This window comes from Orcinus orca, chromosome 19 (assembly GCF_937001465.1).
Source record: "Orcinus orca chromosome 19, mOrcOrc1.1, whole genome shotgun sequence".
Classification (NCBI taxonomy): Eukaryota; Metazoa; Chordata; class Mammalia; order Artiodactyla; family Delphinidae; genus Orcinus; species Orcinus orca.
Window position 1 is genome coordinate 30777464 of NC_064577.1, and position 17412 is coordinate 30794875.

At 58.9% G+C, this 17412-nt stretch overlaps 2 protein-coding genes across 2 annotated transcripts in view; one reads left to right on the forward strand and one right to left on the reverse strand.

Annotated features, from left to right (window-relative positions):
* LOC117203600 (nascent polypeptide-associated complex subunit alpha, muscle-specific form-like) overlaps positions 1 to 9208 on the forward strand; it is a 35295-nt gene extending 26087 nt beyond the window's left edge. The window contains exon 4 of the mRNA XM_033439033.2: positions 4604 to 9208. The gene's annotated coding sequence lies outside the window, so the exon portion shown is untranslated. The remainder of the gene's footprint in view (positions 1 to 4603) is intronic.
* A 3347-nt stretch (positions 9209 to 12555) lies between these two features.
* Positions 12556 to 14939, reverse strand: SOCS3 (suppressor of cytokine signaling 3). The gene has a single exon (XM_033438633.2). The coding sequence runs from the start codon at positions 14937 to 14939 to the stop codon at positions 14226 to 14228; it is 714 nt and encodes a 237-aa protein (XP_033294524.2). The 3' UTR covers positions 12556 to 14225.
* Between the last annotated feature and the right edge of the window lie 2473 nt (positions 14940 to 17412).

Below are 17412 nucleotides of genomic sequence, written 5' to 3' on the forward strand. Positions count from 1 at the left end.
GGCGGAGAGGCTCAGGCGCCAGCACCTGCGTGGTGGGCACTGGATGAGGGAGCACCGTGGCCACAAGGCTCTGGACATTCTCTCAGTGACCTGGCACCAGAGAATGTTCCCGGCCTAGGGAAGGACCTGGGTCTGGCCAAAATAGAGGAGGGAACTGGGCGCGGCCTGGGAGGAAGGTGGGGCGGTGGGGAGGGAGGGGAGCCCTGCCCCAGCGTGCCCTCTGTCCCGGGCGCGCACCCTGCCGGGAAGCCCTGGGGCCGCAGCTGCTCGGGCTGCCCGGCCCAGAATAGCCTCCCTTCCGGGCAGGGCTGCCCCGGCCCGCGGCGCCAGCGCCCGAAATAGGGCTCGGCCTGGAGGCCCGGGGGCGGCAGGCTGTGGGCGCGAGGGACCGCCCCAGCTCGGGGACGCGCCGGGGAACGGGCACCAGGGTGCGCGGTAGGGATCGGGGACTGGGGGCCGGGATGCCGGGCGCGGGCCAGCCGCTGGGTGGCGGGGCGGGGCGCTGACCTCACAGTCCGCGAGGAAGCCCGTCGTCGGGGGCCGGCCGCGCTGATGGAAGGGCTGAGGAATCCGCAGCTGGCGGCGCGATGGGGCATGTGCGTGTGTGTACACTTCCCCTTTAAACGTGGCCCGGAGAGTAGCGGTTGCCATGGGCACGCACCGGGAAGGGGGGTGGGGTGGGTGAAACCGAGGCGCGCCCGGACCGAGGTCCCGGTCCGGTCCTGGTCCGGGTCCTGGCGCGGGGCCCTGCCCGGGCAGGGGAGTCGGGAGATCCCGCCGGCGGGGGAAGGGTGGCAAGGACCCGCCTCCAGGGACACCCCAATCCGAGCCCGCCCCCCGCCCCCGCGGTGTCCCAGTCAGATGCAGTCTTGGACCAGGGTGACCTGAGGAGGCTCTGTGCCTGCCCTGCCCACCAAGAGGTGCGCCTCGCGGGGCGAGGTGGGGGACTAGCACAGGCTGCCCGCTGTTACCCTCCTTGGGCCCTGAGGCTGAGAGTTTAAAAGGTGCCTGACCTCACTCTTTGCCCATGCAGCCACCACCCCTCACCGACCTCCACCCGCCCGCTAACCTCCTCAACCTCTCCCAGCCTCAGTTTCCTTATCTATTAACCAGCGATTAGTCATATCTACCATACAGGGTGGTTGTGATTAAAATAGAATAATTATGTAATGTGCCCTGTGCACTGTAGATGGGGTCCTCTTTCCCTTCTCCCGCCCTCCCTCCTCAATCAGGCCTGGGATCAGTTAGGTCCTCCTTGTCAACATCCCGTCCCCCAGGCCTGGAGCTTCGTGGGGATCAACACCCTTGCCAGCGCTCTCCCCACCTCCTTTCCCCTCAGGGTTACCTTGGAACCCTCCTTATACAAAAGGATGGTTCGACTTGCTGTCGGAACCTGCAGGAATCCCAGGCTGAGGTCCAGGAATATTAACAGAGGGCCCAGCCTGGCTGAAGTGAGTCAGCCTCTCCCGAACATTACTTGCTGCTTCAGCTGCCCTTTGCAGATTGGACCGGTTGGTTGCCAGGACTAAGTGGCCCCTGGAAATCGCTGGAAAAACCAGCATGTCCTGGGGGGGGGGGGCGTTAAGAGCCAACCCCGGCATACCAGGCCGGTAAGGGGCTCCTGATACCCCTTTGTCTCCTCTCTGGGAACCGAGGCTCGGGGCCGGGGAGCAGTGGTACCCCCTGTAAGGAAGGGCGGGCCTGGCTTACTGTAACTGCCTGGCTAAAAGCCTGATTGTCCTGTGGTTGGGCAGGCCAGCCAGAGAGGGGCCCTGGTGTAGGGACAGCTCATGCAGTGTGTGAAGTGGAGATAGGCATGACTGCTTTCCCAAGGAGAGTTACTAAACCAGGTGGGGCTGCCAAGAGGGCGCCATTTCTCCCCCCAAGCAGGTCAGGCCACTAGTTAAATGCCAGATTATTTGCAAGAAATAGTTGGTCCACGGCTCAGCCCCTTCCCAGGGGCATCAGAGCAGCCAGTGTTGACCCAGCACTCACTATGTCCTGGGTAACGTGGGTGTTCGCTCACTGATCTATGACAACAACCCTAGGAAGTGGGGACCGTTATTATCCCCATTGTAACAAATGGGGAGCAGATTCAGAGACCTGCCCTGGTCTCCTAACTTTGAGGAGGCGAACTGAACCGGGATGAAAACCCAGGCTCTTAATCCCCAGTCCGTCTGGCCTCCTGGGTGTGGGAACCAGTGTGGCCCGGAAGAGTAGTGGATGGCCCAGCGGACTGCCCAGGTGTCTGAACCCCTCCCCCCAGGCACGCTGTCTGCTGGGTACTCAGCTGACTTCCTGTCCCTGGAAGAGCAGCTGCGGGTATGCTGGGGTAGGGCGGTCCCCTTCCTGTAGTTCAGGTACAAGCATAACCCCATGCCTTCTTGGCATCCTCCCTCCCTCCTTTCCCAGGCTCTAGATGTCAGACAGAACTGGACGCCCCAGAAAGCCTCTCAGGGCCAGAGATTTGTCCGGAGTCTCCAGTTGTAGGTGAGGGGCCGAGGGGGTGGAGAGAAGGGGCTGCAGGCCCCTGTTGAGGGGAGGACCTGAGAACTCTCCTTTCAGCTCTAACAGACCGCCTGGAGCTTCCTTCATCATGCTTCCTCTCTGATGATGATGACGATACAGGGATGAAAGATGCAGATGAAAGTCCCTTAACTTCATATCCCCAGCTCTCTGTAACCTGGTTGTCTGGAACATCTGAGGGGTGGAGGCTGCCGCGCTCCTGTGTCCACTTCACCATCAGATAACCCAGGGCTTTGCAAAGAGCTGGCCGTTGGGCATCCCCTGGACTCTTCCCTAGGTGACATTGCCAAGGAACGGTGGCACTGGCAGATTTCCCATGCCCGGCCCCGAGGCTTCACCTTCCCCTGTCTTTTGCACATGGAAGCTCAGAATAAGCTTTCTAGAGGATGCTCTTTCTTGTGTGTAGCATCACCTGAGGTTGCTAATACTGAAGCTCTTCACCAGAGAAACGTAGGAAGCATCCCTGCAGCTAAAAGAGGCAATGTCTGTAGAGGACCAGGCCATGCCAAGCAGGCTACAGACGCATGCTCCCTCCTCCCCAGGAGGCACTGCCCTCGGCTGTGCAGACTGCCTCTCAGGCCTGCCCTCGGCCAGGCCATCTGCTGGGCCCATCCCTGGGCGCCTTTGAAGCCTGTCCTTTGCTCAAGGTGTCTTGGATGCAGTGTAAAGTGGCCTTCCTCCTGTTCCTCTGCCCAAGAGCAAAGAAAGACACATTTGTTAGGCTCTTCCTGGAAAACGCAAGGAAAGAAAAAAAAATGTTCTTCATTTTAGATCCTGCAGGACCAACCAGCAGTACAGGGTTGAATGGTATACCCCAAATTCATGTCCATGTGGAGTCTGTGCATGTGCCCTTATTTGGAAATAGGGTCTTTGCAGATGTAGTTAAAGATGAAGTCATACTAGATTTGTTTGGGCCCTAATCCAATGACTGGATACAAGAAGAGGGAGAGTTAGACATAGGCACACGGGGAAGACAGCCATGTGAAGACGGAGGCGAAAACTGGAGTGATGTGTCTATAAGCCAAGGAACGCTAAGGATTGCTGGTGATCACCAAATGCTGGGGAGAGGCAGGGAAGGATCCTCCCCTAGAGACTTCAGGGGGCACATGGCCCTTGCTCATATCTTGATTTGGGACTTCTGTCCTCCAGGACGGTGAGAAAATCTGTTTCTGTTGTTTTAAACCCCCTAGTTTGTGGACCTTTGTTATAGCAGCCCCAGGAAACTCATACGAGCACCAAATGTCAAACAGGGGGCAGTTGTGGAAAACAAGAAGGAAATGCAGCAGGCACAGAAAGGAAAGGCTTGGATGAAACCAAGGAGGAGACAGGAAGGAACACTTCCTAAGCATCCTCCTCCCACCCAGGACAGGAAATGGTGGCCAAGCCTTGCCGGGCTCCACTTTCCTCATAGCAGGGGTGTGGGGGGTTGGATGGGGGTGAATGTGGGAGGTCATTTTGAATCTTGCTGGTCCCAGGGAGACCCTGCTAACAATACTAAACCTGTGACATGGTCTTGTCCCTACCTCATGACAATCCATGAAGTGGGTTTTGTTGAGATCCCTGTGTATAGATTAAGAACCACGGCTAGACTGTTAAGTACCCGCCTAAGGTCATTTGCCAGGAAGCAGTGATCTGGGACACACACCCAGCTTTCCTGCCACACAGTGGCGCTCTGCCCTCTGCCGGTCCGGGGCTCCTGTGCCCATGTCCGGTGTCTCGGAAGGGTTGGCACATGCTGGCCATGGGCAGGGATGCTGCAGCCCAACTGCCTGGGTTTGGACCCAGCTCTGCTCCTGGTTAGCTGTGTGACCTTAGGCACGTCACGTTACATCCCTGTTCTGTAGTTCCCTCCACTATAAAAACGGGGACAATAATAGGAACTAACTCATGGAGTTGCTGGAGAATTAAATGCGTTCCTACCGTCCACGTGCTTAGAATAGTGCTTGACGCGTCAGAAGCAGGCCACGAAAGTATGTGAAATAAATAAAATATGTGGGTGAAGGTTCTTTCCCTGCAGGGTCGGGGCCAACAAGAGGGCCTATGGGACGGTGAATCTTTCTTTATTCTCACTCCACAGGCCAGGGGGAGACCAAGGCCAACAGCATTCTCATGCAGTCCTTGTCTGTTTCCCACTGAACCCTCCAGAGACCAGCAGGGAGGGCCGCTGAGACCAGAGAGCAGAGTCCTGGGCAGGCTGACTCAGTTGCTCGAATCCTCCCTCCAAGGCCAAGAACACCTGTGATCCTGGATCAGGACAGCTTTCTCCTCCCAGAGGAAAGCTCGGACCCCTGCCATCACCTCGCCGCTGAATCCTGGTCAGTGTTCTGCCAGTTAACTGTGTTGCTCACAGTGGGAAGCTAGACCGGGGTGATTCATCATCACGCATCACCCCATGGAAAGCTCATCTACAGCGCACGTCGGAGGGACGGTACTGGGCGTTGCGTTTACAGACGGAGCTCAAAATGTGCTGAGCGGCCTGTGCACGCAGCAACGTGCCCAGCCCGGGCACATCCAGGAAGTCCTCCAGGCATCTCTGGCCATTTCTCCATCTTTCTCCCAGGGGCCTGCAGCCTCTACCGGTTTTCTGGCCCTTTTAATTGCTTCCTCTCCAGATGTCTCTCCTACCAGTGACGGAGTCCGGCCTGATGGTCCCAGGGCCTTATATATTCTGCCAGGGTTGAGGCCCCTCCCCTCCCCCACTCAGGATGGACCAGCTCAGTCCTTACCCTGGTGTGGGCACAAGGTCTCTTGTTGCAGCTGGGCCCCTTGGCTGACCTTCTCAGCTCCTTCTCTAAGGCTGGAGAGGCCTGGCAGGATGCCTGCAGGCTCCTCCCCTCCACTCCAGGGCTCTGGCCAGAGCCTGGTCAGGGTCCTTGCTGAGTTCCCAGCCAACCCCTGGAGTGATGGCGTGAGGAGTCCAGTGGGGAAACCCCAGTGTGTAGGGCAGTATTCCATTGACTGTCCCCACCCCCTGATTGGGCAATGCCGGCTGGTCTCTGAATAGCTTCTGGGTGGCCTTCCCGCCAGACCCCCTTGCCTACTTTCACCAGGTGCCAAGGAACACTGAAAAGGGCAGCGAATGGCTAGGGGACCACGCTCAAAAGCCAGCCTGCCTCCCTCCCAAGCTGGCTCCTTTCCCTCCAGCCTCCTTTTCATAGAATTGTATTACAGAAGGGGATATAGAGGTCATCTCATCCCTCCCCTGGCTTCCAGAAGGAATAGTTTAGAGTGATATTGGGGTTCTCTGAGGCTTTACGCAAAACTCTGCACATTGGGTTGGCCAGAGGTCTCACTGGAGTTTCCTTGGCAATTCTGTGTCCATTGGGACACCAGCCCTGAACGTCTGAGGCTCCCAGACGCTGGGAGATGGGATGACCCTGGTGTTCCCTGCAACCACTCAAAGTCTCTATGGATGGAACGGCAGCCCCAGGACTGTCCCCCAGGGCTGACTGGTCTCGGATAAGAGCCAGGTGTGGATCCAGCTGCCATTTGGGTCCCTTGGGGAGCTTTCACAGTAGCTGCTAAATGGAGGTCCTGGATGGTGGGGACTCACACACACAGGTGCAGGTAGTGGTAGAAAGGGCAGGCGATCAGTGTTCTAAGTCTACTCCTTCCACTAACCGTCTGTGTGACTTGAGGCACGCCTAAATCTCTTGACACCTTAGTTTGCTCATCTGGAAAACGCAACATATTTCATTTGAGCTGCCTCACTTACCTCTGAGTTATATAAGGAGGGAAGAGCGAGATAATATATTAGGATGTGTTCTGAAAAAAACAAAAGTGCTATTCATGCCAACACAATGTATTAAAAATAAAAGATGCCGGGGCTTGCCTGGTGGCGCAGTGGTTGAGAGTCCGCCTGCCGATGCAGGGGACGCGGGTTCGTGCCCCAGTCCAGGAAGATCCCACATGCCGCGGAGTGGCTGGGCCTGTGAGCCATGGCCGCTGGGGCTGCGCGTCCGGAGCCTGTGCTCCGCAACGGGAGAGGCCACAACAGTGAGAGGCCCGCGTACCGCAAAAAAAAAAAAAAGAAAAGATGCCTATTTGCTTCCCGAAGTAAAAGTTGTAAACGATTTAAATCATATTTTAACGACTCCAGAAACCCCTTTATTTAAAGACATTTCTTTCTTTTGTACAGTCAGGGGTCAAGCATTTGGTGGGCTTCCATTGGGCGCCACCGACTCTGCCGGATTTTGTGATGAACGTAAAAAACTGGAAGATCCAGTGCCTGGTGCAGAGTAGGCATTCAATAAGTTATCATCGAAGGAATGAATAAGAGAGTTCTTCCTTCAGAGAGTTCATAGTCCAGCCTGGAGGAAACTGGCAACCACCAACGAGAGGCAGAATTGGAAGAGGGAGAAGGGCTGTCTGGGCTGGTGGGATAACCCCAATGTGAAACGGGCTCACAGGTGAGCACAGGTGTGAAGCCTATGGTGGGCAGGTAAGGAGACCACCTTGATGGGAGGAAGTAAGTCTCCCAGTGTGGGGTGGAGTGGGTGGGCGAGTTGAAGACAATGAGCTTTCCTCTAGGGTGAGAGTCTGAATGTATTGGAAGCGGCTTAGAGGAAAGTGCCGCGGGAACCAGTGTGCATCCTACGGAGAAGGGCTGTGTGCGTGACGTGAGGATGAAACCAGTATGTTTAGAAGATGAGCCTGGCATGGAAGTGCCTGATGGGGACACACCAAACTTCTTGAAGTTCCCCAAAGCCTTCTTTTCCCTTTTTTGGCCATCTCCCTGTTTCTGATCATTAGAATGCCCCGCTGTCCCACGCCTGCCAAGGGAACACCTGCTGTTTCCCATCACCAGAGTCACCTCTTCTGGGAAACCACTGTAGGTCATTTCCTCCTGGGGGCCTCCAGATGTACCCTGTATACCATTTTATTTTTATACTCATTCCTTTTTAGGATACTTATTGGTTTTCACGTCTGGTTCCCCTTTCAGACTGTAAGTCTCTTGAAGTCTGAATGTTTCCTGGTTGGCAATGATCTCTCCAGCATTGGTCACAGTGCCCAGAACAGGGCTCCCACCTGCATTGATATCACCTGGGGCACTGGGCAGGTAAGCAGCAGGTACTAATAATGCACCCTAAAGCTCAGAAACGCTGCAGCCCCCATCACACAACTTCGTGGGACCCCCACCCACAAAGCTCATACTGTGAATAGCGCCCCCTGTGGTTGTGTACACATCACATCAGCCTCCTGTTTTTTGTTTGTTTGTTTGTTTGTTCTGCGGTATGCAAGCCTCTCACTGTTGTGGGTGGGCTCTCCCATTGCGGAGCACAGGCTCCGGACGCGCAGGCTCAGCGGCCATGGCTCACGGGCCCAGCCGCTCCGCGGCATGTGGGATCTTCCCACACCAGGGCACGAACACGTGTTCCCTGCATCCTCAGTCAGACTCTCAACCACTGCGCCACCAGGGAAGCCCCCCTCGTGGGTTTTATGTTTCATGTCTATACCTTCATCATCCTATACATTATGGATACCAAATAGCATTTTCTGTATGAAAAGAAGATTTGGGGGAGGGGAGGTGAAAGAGAGGAAACATTTTATTGTGTAATGTAAATAACGAACTTGCATCGTTTGTTTCTTCTTTTAAGTCTAGGTTTTCCACCTTTCTCTAAGGCTGGGCCTGATTATTACAACGAATAGCAGCTGTGATCGTATTTATGAGGAGAGCGCGCAGTTTTAGTATTCAGAGCCCTGGCTTCAGATGAGAGCCGGGGGCCTCTGATTCTCTCTGCAATGCAGCCTTCCAGGCCACTGCTGTTGCTTAAGGCTGTGCTGCAATCCGGAGCACTCAGGAGTGGGAAGTCCAGAGTTCTCCCCACTTCTGGGAACAGCCCTCCATCCCCCTCCCCGCGCCAGCTTCCACAGGCAGTCCTCATGACAGTGGGTCAGGCTAACCCAGGGTTTCACAAATGCCTGGCCTGTTCCCAGCACAGCACAGCTGGGAGGGCTCAGCACTGGGGGAAGGAGCACCGTCCTCCTCCCCCTGCCATCCTCAGGCTGGGGCCCAGGGGCTGGAGCCCAGCAGAGGGAAGGACTGCACTTGTCTGCACTTGCCCCAGTGCGGGCAGTGATCCTGGGCCTTCCCTCCCTGCTAATTTCCCAGCTCTGGCTTAGTCAAGTTTCAAGGAGGATATTCCCTTTCCCGGGAAGTGAGGAGGATCCAGGCTTGTCTTCCCCAAAGGAAGCGAGTGGTCTCATAGTCACCTGAGGAGGTGTTGCGTATTGAGATTCCCCACTCTCCTTGGGGCTTCTGATTCAGAAAAGCTGAGCTTGGAGTCTGGGAATCTGCAATTTCATCCACTCCCTGGGGACTAGCCGCAGGTGGTTCTTTGGCTTTCATGAGCCTTGGGAGGGAGGCAGCTCTGGGAGGTGAGAAGGGTTGAGCCAAAAAAAGCCCTGTTTTCTCAGGTAGGACCTCCGGCTCTCTCTAATGAGCTCCATGACCCTGGAATAACTGCCCTTGTAATCCAAGTCTCACTTTCACTATCACTGAAATGGATGTGTGACCCGAGGGAAGGGTGATCAAATGTCCTGGACATTCAGGGCTACTAACCCAGGACAAGCTGGTCACCGTACCTGAGGATGAGACAGGACTGTGGATGTTCGAGGTACTGGAAATGTGACTTAAAGATGAGTCTTTGCGGCACAAATATCAGACTGTTTATTTTATTTACATTTTAACTAGTGTCTGTCACTTCCAGTAAATATCTGGAGAGCAGGAGTAGCAGGGCCTTGTCTTGCTCACACTCAATCCCCTGACACACAGGATGTGTTAATGGGTACTCGCTGAGTGAATGAATGAATGAGTGAATGAATGACTGACAGGCAGGGGCTGGGGGACTCCAAGGACAATGGTCTGGGGGGGAGGGGCTGCCGGCCTGGAGGGGGGATCTCGGCTCCCCTGGGAAAACTTGATCCACTCATGGCCGACAAAGAGTCAGGGGTTTCTGAGCAGCCTCCCCTCGGAGGGGTCAGTGACCCCCAGGGACGACGGACTGCCTCCCTCCCTCCCTCCCTCTCTCCTTCCAGGAGCCCCGGGCGCGCCGGTCCATCCTCTATCCTCCCTCTCCCGCCCCCCACCCCAGGGAGGTGCGCCTGGCAGCCTCCCGGCCGAATTTCCTGGCACTGGTCTGAGAATAAACAGCACTCTGCGCCTGTAATTCCGTTGCCACGGCGACCGCTCCGCGGGCGGCGGGGGCGTGTCGGGGGCGTGTCGGGGGCGTGGGCTGTCCTCCGCGCTCACTCTCGGCTGGGCAGCTGCGGTGGCGGCGGCGGCGGCGGCGGCGGCGCGGGCCCGGGAGATGCCACCCGCCAGGCTCCGCGCGTACATTCTTCGCATAGCTCCGTCAGGGCTCCCGCGGTGTCCGGGAAGTGACTCTTCCTGGCAGAGGCAGGCCTCCAGAACGACGCGCCCGCCTGCCCGCTCGCCCGGTGGCCGCCGGATCCGGAGGGGGCGGGACGCGGAGCGGGAAGGTGCGCCCGGGACCGGGTTCTTCCCACCTCGGCCTCGGTCTTCCCGGTCCGCCCCTGTGCACATTGTCCCCCACCCCGCAGGCTTCTGTCTCTGCTTAGACTCCCTCTGTGGCTATCTGACTCTGCCCTCTCTCTCTCTCTCTGCCTGGTACTCCGGCGGTGCCCCCTCCCAAACATCCTTAGACTAGGACACACGTGCCCGCTTACTTTCCATCTCCAGCTCCCCTGTCTGTGGCCTCCTTCCTTCCCTCCCCCAGAGCAAGCCTCAGAGTTCCCGTTCCTGGCTCTAACTCATCAGGAGGCCTGCCCAAAGACAGCACCACCGGGGAGAGGATAAGGACCTCTTGGGGGTGGATTCCTACAGCGCTTGAAGCACGGTAATAGGGCCCACGGTCTGGGGAGCTCCATCTCCTCCCTTTCTGTTGGCCAGGGACCCCCAGCTGGGCTTAACCCCCTGTGCTTAACCCCCTTTGAGGCTCAAGCCGCAAAGAATTTTCCCTATGCCCTGCAGGACGCTTCTTAGCAAGTCTGGGAACCAGGTGCACCCCTCCTCTGGCGGCCAGGACAGAGGGTCGCCCACAAAGTCCTCTGGAGGAGCGGTGTCTGCCTCTGAAAGGACTGAGAAGTACAGAAAGACTTCTGCAACACGGGTTGCTATGAGGAGGGAAAACAGGGAGAAGTGCTGGTGAGCAGACCAGTCTGAGAGATTCTTGTCCTGATGTTGCCGTTAGCTGGCTGTGTGAAGTCCAGTAGGTTGCTTTCTTTCTCTGGGAGTCACTTTGACTTGTCTGCAAACCAGAAGGTTGGTCCGGTCTGTGGTCTGAAAATGGAGAGACCTATGGGAAGGAAGAAGGGTGGGGTGGGCAGCGAGGGAAAGGAGTCAGGGGTCTTCTGCCTCTGAGTTCCACCTCCAAGGGGTAGGGAGAGCCACTTCCCCCCTGCAGCCCCTTCCGTTAGCACCCTCTAAACTCTGGACATCCTGGCTAAACAGCTGCCTTCTGGGCCTAGGACGGGGCCTTCGTGTGCTCTGGGTTCCAAGGTTCCATCGAGGCTGTCAGGCCAGCAGATGGTGGGGTGGGGAAGAGCCTACCAAAAGTCTCCCGGGCTCTCGTCCTCCTGCGAGGCGCTGGGGAGCCAGGCCCTACTGGGTCCCCTCACCTGACCTTGTGCTCTGGGAAGGTGACCTTGCCTGGGTCTACATTCCCAGTTCCAGAGGTGGTAGTCTCTCTGGTGTGCTTCCTAACGTGCTCTGTCTACTCAGTGGTCCCATGCCTGGCCTCGCCCTTTCTCGTCACTTTAGGTTATTTTCCCCAAAAGTCCAGGAAATGGGAAAGAAAAACGACTTTGTTTATTTACTCTCAGTTGCCTTTTGGACACTGATTCCTGAGCAGCTTATCGGGGGCCAGGAAGAGGGCTGTGGCATTTGTTTCAGGCATCCGAGGCAGAGGAGGGGATGGGGCCCCTGACTTGGGGAGAACACTGATCCAGCTGTCAGGCTTGGGGCCTTGGGGGAGAAGAAGCATGGAAGGAAAATGTCACAGAGCAGCACTTTTAGTTTGCCTTTTTAGCAGAACCCTAGTGCTGAGTGTGGGGGTGGGGGTGGGGGGCGGTTACCAACCTCTTGACTTTGCAGGGGGGACCCACCTAGGGGCAACCCCGGGCATATTCTTTGTGCTTACTTAAGGGAGGCAGAGAGAGTTCCTGGGCTTTGGAAAAATCAAAGGCTCCCGGATTCCTAACCTGTGTCTTTCCCACATTCCCAAGAGGTGTGTCCTCGGGCAGGTTGCCTAACCTCCGTGAACCTGAGATGCTGCCCCCAGTCAGCCAACAAATATTTACCGAGCACCGTTCTAGGCATCAGAAGTGACCCGTCCAAGTCCCCGCTCCCATGGAGCACACAGCTGGGCCTGAGAATATGCGGTGATAACACCAGCCTCCTGGGGGTGGCTGGGAAGGTGACCACCGACCCAGGTGGTCTCTGAGTGCCCAGAGGGTGCGAGTGGCTGAAAATAGGTGAATAGATGGCTGCTCTTATTGGGAGGTATGTGGCCCCATCCACTTCTCAGGCTGGGGCTCCTACCCCTGGGGAGGGCCCCACTTAGTGCAGGGTTTGCATCGGGACTCCCCCTCCCCCCACCTCCCATGGACCCAGCTGTGCTGAGGTCACGGGTCGCCTCCAGGACCCCATAGTCTGGGCTCTCTCGGAACACCTCCCTGACGAGGAGCCCAGCGCCTCTAATAGCTTGAAGCCTCTAAAAGCTTTGACCACAGCTCAGTTCATACTCCCTGCAAGCCCTTTGAAGCGCTTCCTTCGAACTTGCTTTGCATATTCTGGTCAGATCTGAATCAGACTAGCAGGAATTACCCCTCTCGGTACAGTCTAGGTGGCTGCCTTAGCTTGTCAGTGACGTGAAGCCGAGTTTGATTCCATCACAGGGAGCGCCAGGGCAGCAAGGCGGTAGAGCCGCCGCCCTCTGATGTAGGGTGTAGGTGTGGGTGAAAGAGCAAGTAAGGCAGAAGGGGCGGGGGAGAAAGGCTCAAGTCAGGTTCTTCATTAAAAAATAGTGCTCTTTATTATAAATTACTGAAATGTTTCTGTTTTGAATATAAATATAAATATGTGCAAAGTCTGACTTGGGTTGTTGGTATTTTGGTAAGTTCTTCAAGCATCTCCTGTCAGCCTCGAAGGCCTGGGTGGGGGAGGGGAGGACTGGAGGTGGAATCTTTATAAAAGACAGAGTGATTGAGGCAGATTGTAAACATTATTAAAAAACAAAAACGAAACCCAAACAAAATAACAGGAAAAAAAAACCAAAAAAACACCCCAACACACAGCTGCCCCACCCAGCCCAATACCTGACACAGAAAACTTTGTGTTTAGTTTTCCCCAAAAAAGAACAGTTCCAGGTAATTCCATCCCCGCTACATTACTGTAAGTTTTCACTGATCAGTGCTATTGCAGAGCGGGAGCAGCTGGGTGGCAGGGCCTCTCGATGACTTCCTGCCTGTGCCAGTCCCCCAGGGTGAGGAGGGAGGGCTGTGCAGGGTCTGGGGGGCTGTGGAGCCTGGTGGCTCTGCTCTGGCCAGAGCCCAGGCACCACTGGCCAGCTAGTACCCACTGGGCTGGCATTCTTCCTGCGCTCAGGTGGAAGGCATGGATCTCTGCCCCCCACCCATGCATCTCTGACCTCCCCCGCCGAATGGTGTGTGGCCGGTGTACGCCCCTCTGAAAATCTCTTGGCCTCTGCCTGGATTGGCTGAGTGTGTGGCTTCTTGTGTGCCAGTCCCTATCCATGGGACAGGGAGCATTTAAGGCAAATCTCCTAGCCAGATATAGTCAGGAGGCACAAAGTAGAATCCCCCATCTTCTCTGTCCAGGATCTGGGCTCAAAGGTGGCTCATCTCCTCCATCTCCTCCAGCCCCATCCCCCAGGTGCCGAAAGGTATAGCATGGGTGGGGAAAGAAGAATTGACCAGCCGTCCATCCTCTTCCAAATGCCACTCCCCCCTTAAAACAGGGGAAGGGCCCTGGGCTCTCCGGCATTAGATGCACTCTAGGACCTGTGTTTCTGGTGGCTGTCCGAACGGGGAGGAAGAGGGGGAGCGGAAAGGTCCCCTTCAGGCCACCCCTTGCCCTTCTCCCCTGTGTCAGAGGTGGAGCAGGCAGCCACCCTCCTCACCTGGGCTGGGCGATGGGGGTGACCATTTCCTTGGCCAGCCGGTAGCCCTGGGCCCCTGAGGCGCCCTCTCTCTCATCCACCCTTTTCCAGGCCCGCGACCTGCTCAGATTTAAAGCTCTGTTTAAAACCAAATCAAAGAGCAAACAAGTTCCGTTGGAAAGTTCGAAGATTCCCCGGCAGTTCTCACCAGTTCAACACGCCCGCAGTGTCCCCCGTTTGGAAGCGCAGGGGGGTCGAAAAAGCGGGACGGGAGAGAGAATCCACTGAGGTCGTTGCTGTGGTCCCCCTGGGCCCGCCGGCTCCTCCGGAGAAACTGGCGTGGGGGAGGGGCGCTCAGGTGGCTCTCCCCCTCTCCTCAAACACATTCCAGGTACCGCCCGCCCAGTTCTGCAGGGGGAGGACCGGAGGGAGGGGCCTGTCCGCCCCCTAGCTCACCCAGAGCTGCAGGACTCTCACGGCTGGATTCTTGTGCTTATGCCATGTGCCATGGAGGAGAGGGGACCCGGGCCCCTAGCCCCTACCCCTGCCCTTTGCTCTCTAAAGGGGGGCATCGTACTGGTCCAGGAACTCCCGAATGGGCCCAGGCAGCTGGGTGACTTTCTCATAGGAGTCCAGGTGGCCGTTAACGGTCTTCCGACAGAGATGTTGGAGAGTGGCCACGTTGGAGGAGAGGGGCCGGCTCAACACCAGAGGGATCTTCTCGCCCCCCGAGTAGATGTAATAGGCTCTCCTGGGGGGGCTCCCCGGGAGCGGCTGGGCCGACGGCTGCTCGGGCACCTCGGAGGAGGGCGAGGAGGAGGGTTCAGTTGGGGGCGAGGAGGAGGGTTCAGCTGGGGGCGAGGAGAAGGAGGGGGCGCCGGAGGGCGGCATGTAGTGATGCACCAGCTTGAGCACGCAGTCAAAGCGGGGCACTGGCTGCGTGCTCCGAGGATCGCTCTGCAGCGAGAAGCTGCCCCCCTCGCACTGGATGCGCAGGTTCTTGGTCCCCGACTGCGTCTTGACGCTGAGCGTGAAGAAGTGGCGCTGATCCGAGCTGTCGCGTATGAGGAAGGTGCCGGCGGGCTCGGCGCTGAGCAGTAGGTTCGCCTCGCCGCCCGTCACGGCGCTCCAGTAGAAGCCGCTCTCCTGCAGCTTGCGCACTGCGTTCACCACCAGCTGGTACTCGCTCTTGGAGCTGAAGGTCTTGAGGCGCAGGCTGGTGTCCAGGGGGCGGCTCATCCCGGCGGCGGGAAACTTGCTGTGGGTGACCATGGCGCACGGAGCCAGCGTGGATCTGCGCGGCGGCGGCTGCAGCTGCTCGGCGGCCTCCGCACAGCGGCCGCTACCGCATCCCGGGGAGCTGCGGGGAGGAAGGCGCGCGCCGCGTGAGTACCCGGAACCCTCCAGCGCGCCCGGCCCACCCCGGCTCCCCTCCCTCCGCCGAGCGGCCGGGACACCAGCTGCCCCGGAGGCGCTCGCCTGGGCCCTCGTTCCGACCCAGACACCCCACGGAGCCCGCCCAGCCCCCGCCTCCAGGCAGCCCTTTCCCCAGCGCGCACTGGGAAGGCGCCGAGTGGGAAACTCGGGCGCGGAAGTTGGGTCTCCAGGAGCGTGGCCGGGGTGGGGAGCGGGAGAAGGGCCCCCGGGACGCTCTGGACGCCGCTCAGTCCGGTGGCCCCGGGCGGCAGGGACGGAGAAAGAAATCCGAGGCATGGGGGTAGGGAGGGGACACGAGAAGCCCGAGGGCCCCAGCCTGGGTATTCCGGGAACCTGGGATCTCCGGCTTCCATCCGCTCTGCCCCCTATCTCGTCCCCTCCCTGCCGGGAATGACCCGGGAAGGGGAGGGGAAACCGGGAAAAGCTCCCGGGACTAGTGAACCGACCCCCCCTCCACGCCGCGCCCCTCCTTCCTACCTGGTCCCAAACCGAAGTCTCTGGCCTTGGGGCTGCCCCTCCTACGGTCCCCAAGGCGCGGCGGCGGCGCGGTGGCCAGCGGTGGCCCGCGCTGCGCCCAGATGTTGGCGGTCGTGAAGTCCACAAAGGGCCCTCGCGCGCGCGTCCCTCGGGCTTCGCCGGGACGCCCGCCCTGCCCCCTGCGCGCCCCCGAGTTGGTCGGGCGGGGGCGAGGCGAGGGATCGCGGCGGGAGCTGGGCCGGGCGGGCGGCGTGCGGGGCCGGAGTCGCGGCGGCGGCGGCGGCGGCGACGGCGGCGCGGGGAGTCCGAGTCGGAGCCGGCGCTGAGGCCGCGCTCGCGGGTATATACGCGGCCGCGGCGCCCCGCCCCCCGATTCCTGGAACTGCGCGGCCGGCCTTCTTGTAATGTTTAGTCACTACTCGCAGCAATGAAAGGCTGTGCGCGGATGGGAGGGAGGGGCCGCGGGCGACCGAGGGCGGGCCGCGAGCAGGGCCAGAGACCCGCAGAGACGCGCGCAGAGACAAAGCGCAACGCTAGGCAGCCGGGGCGGCCGGCGGGCTAGGCGCCAGCCCCGGCGGCGCGTTCCTGGCAGCGGCCCCTCCCCCGCGCGCGCTCCGCCCCCAACTTCTCATTCACACTTTCCCCCTCCCTTCTAAGAAGGCCAGTTTCTGGCAGAGGCGGGGGCGCCGCTCCCAGAGCGCGGGCAGTTCCAGGAGGCCGAGCGGGAGAGGCTCCCGGCTCCCCTTTCCTTTTCTCGGACCTCGTGGGGAGACCCCCTCGCCCTCCCGCGCCCGCCCGAGATCCCGATCGCGGCCCCAGGAGGCCCATGCCTGCCTCAGGGGAACGGGGGACACCCCAAGGCCGGGCCGCGAAACTGGGACCGGACCTGGGAGCCCTGGGGGGTGGGGACGCCCGACAGTCACCTGTGGGCATGTCCCCGAGGTGAAGCCGGGAGTCCTAAGGGTGGAGGGGACGCAGCCTGAGTGGCTGCTGTCCGGCCTCAGCCCATCGGCCCACCGATAGGTTCTTTGCCGATGCAACACGGGTGCCGCCTCCCACCACCAAAAAAACACAAACGCAAACAACAACCGCTTTCGCACTTCTGGGTCTCCAAACCTGCGAGGTGAGGTGTGAGTCCGGCCAGGTGCTCTTAACGCGGCGGGACTGGCCCGAGGGCGAGCGATGGCCCCACCCCGCGCCCCGCGTCCGCTAGAGGGCGCCCTGGGGTCTGCTAGTTGGAGCGGAGTTTGGTGCTGCTCTCCCCCCCACCCCCAAGCCCTGGAACGGGAACCCGAAGGGGCGGTGGGGAGGCTGACTCAGGAGCTGGGGCGGGAGGGACCTTCTCGGGGGACCGAGGAGAATTCACATCACAGTCTGGAGTTAGACCTGGGAATAAAAGTCTAGCAGTGGAGGATTTCCGGAAAGCAGTTTTCACTTCAGCCCACTTCCAGATAGCCCGGGACAGCCTAGAATGTGCGCCCCCTCTGAGTGTCGGGGCCCGATCTCTCCCCGGGGGTGAGGAGAGGAGGTGATTGAGGTGAACAGCGGATCTGTTCTTGGTCACGTCGGCGTGGATGTGGGTGGTCTGAGCTAACCAGGGCCAGCTTTACAAAGGATGGAAAATTTTGCCATCTGTCCCCAAACAGGCAGTGGGGTGCTGGAGACACCTGAGAACTAGCTTAAGTGGCACTTAGATTGTCATCTCTCAGGACGCAGGGGCTGAGAGCTTTGGACGCTGCCCTTTTCCCAGATGCCATGCCACAGAATATAAGGACTCAGAAAGGAAGGGAGAGACCCTCGGGAGTTTAGAACTCGGAGACACGGCTCCTTT

Excerpts from the sequence above, each read along its gene's own strand:
- SOCS3 (XM_033438633.2), bottom strand. The coding sequence starts at position 14,939 with ATGGTCACCCACAGCAAGTTTCCCGCCGCCGGGATGAGCCGCCCCCTG.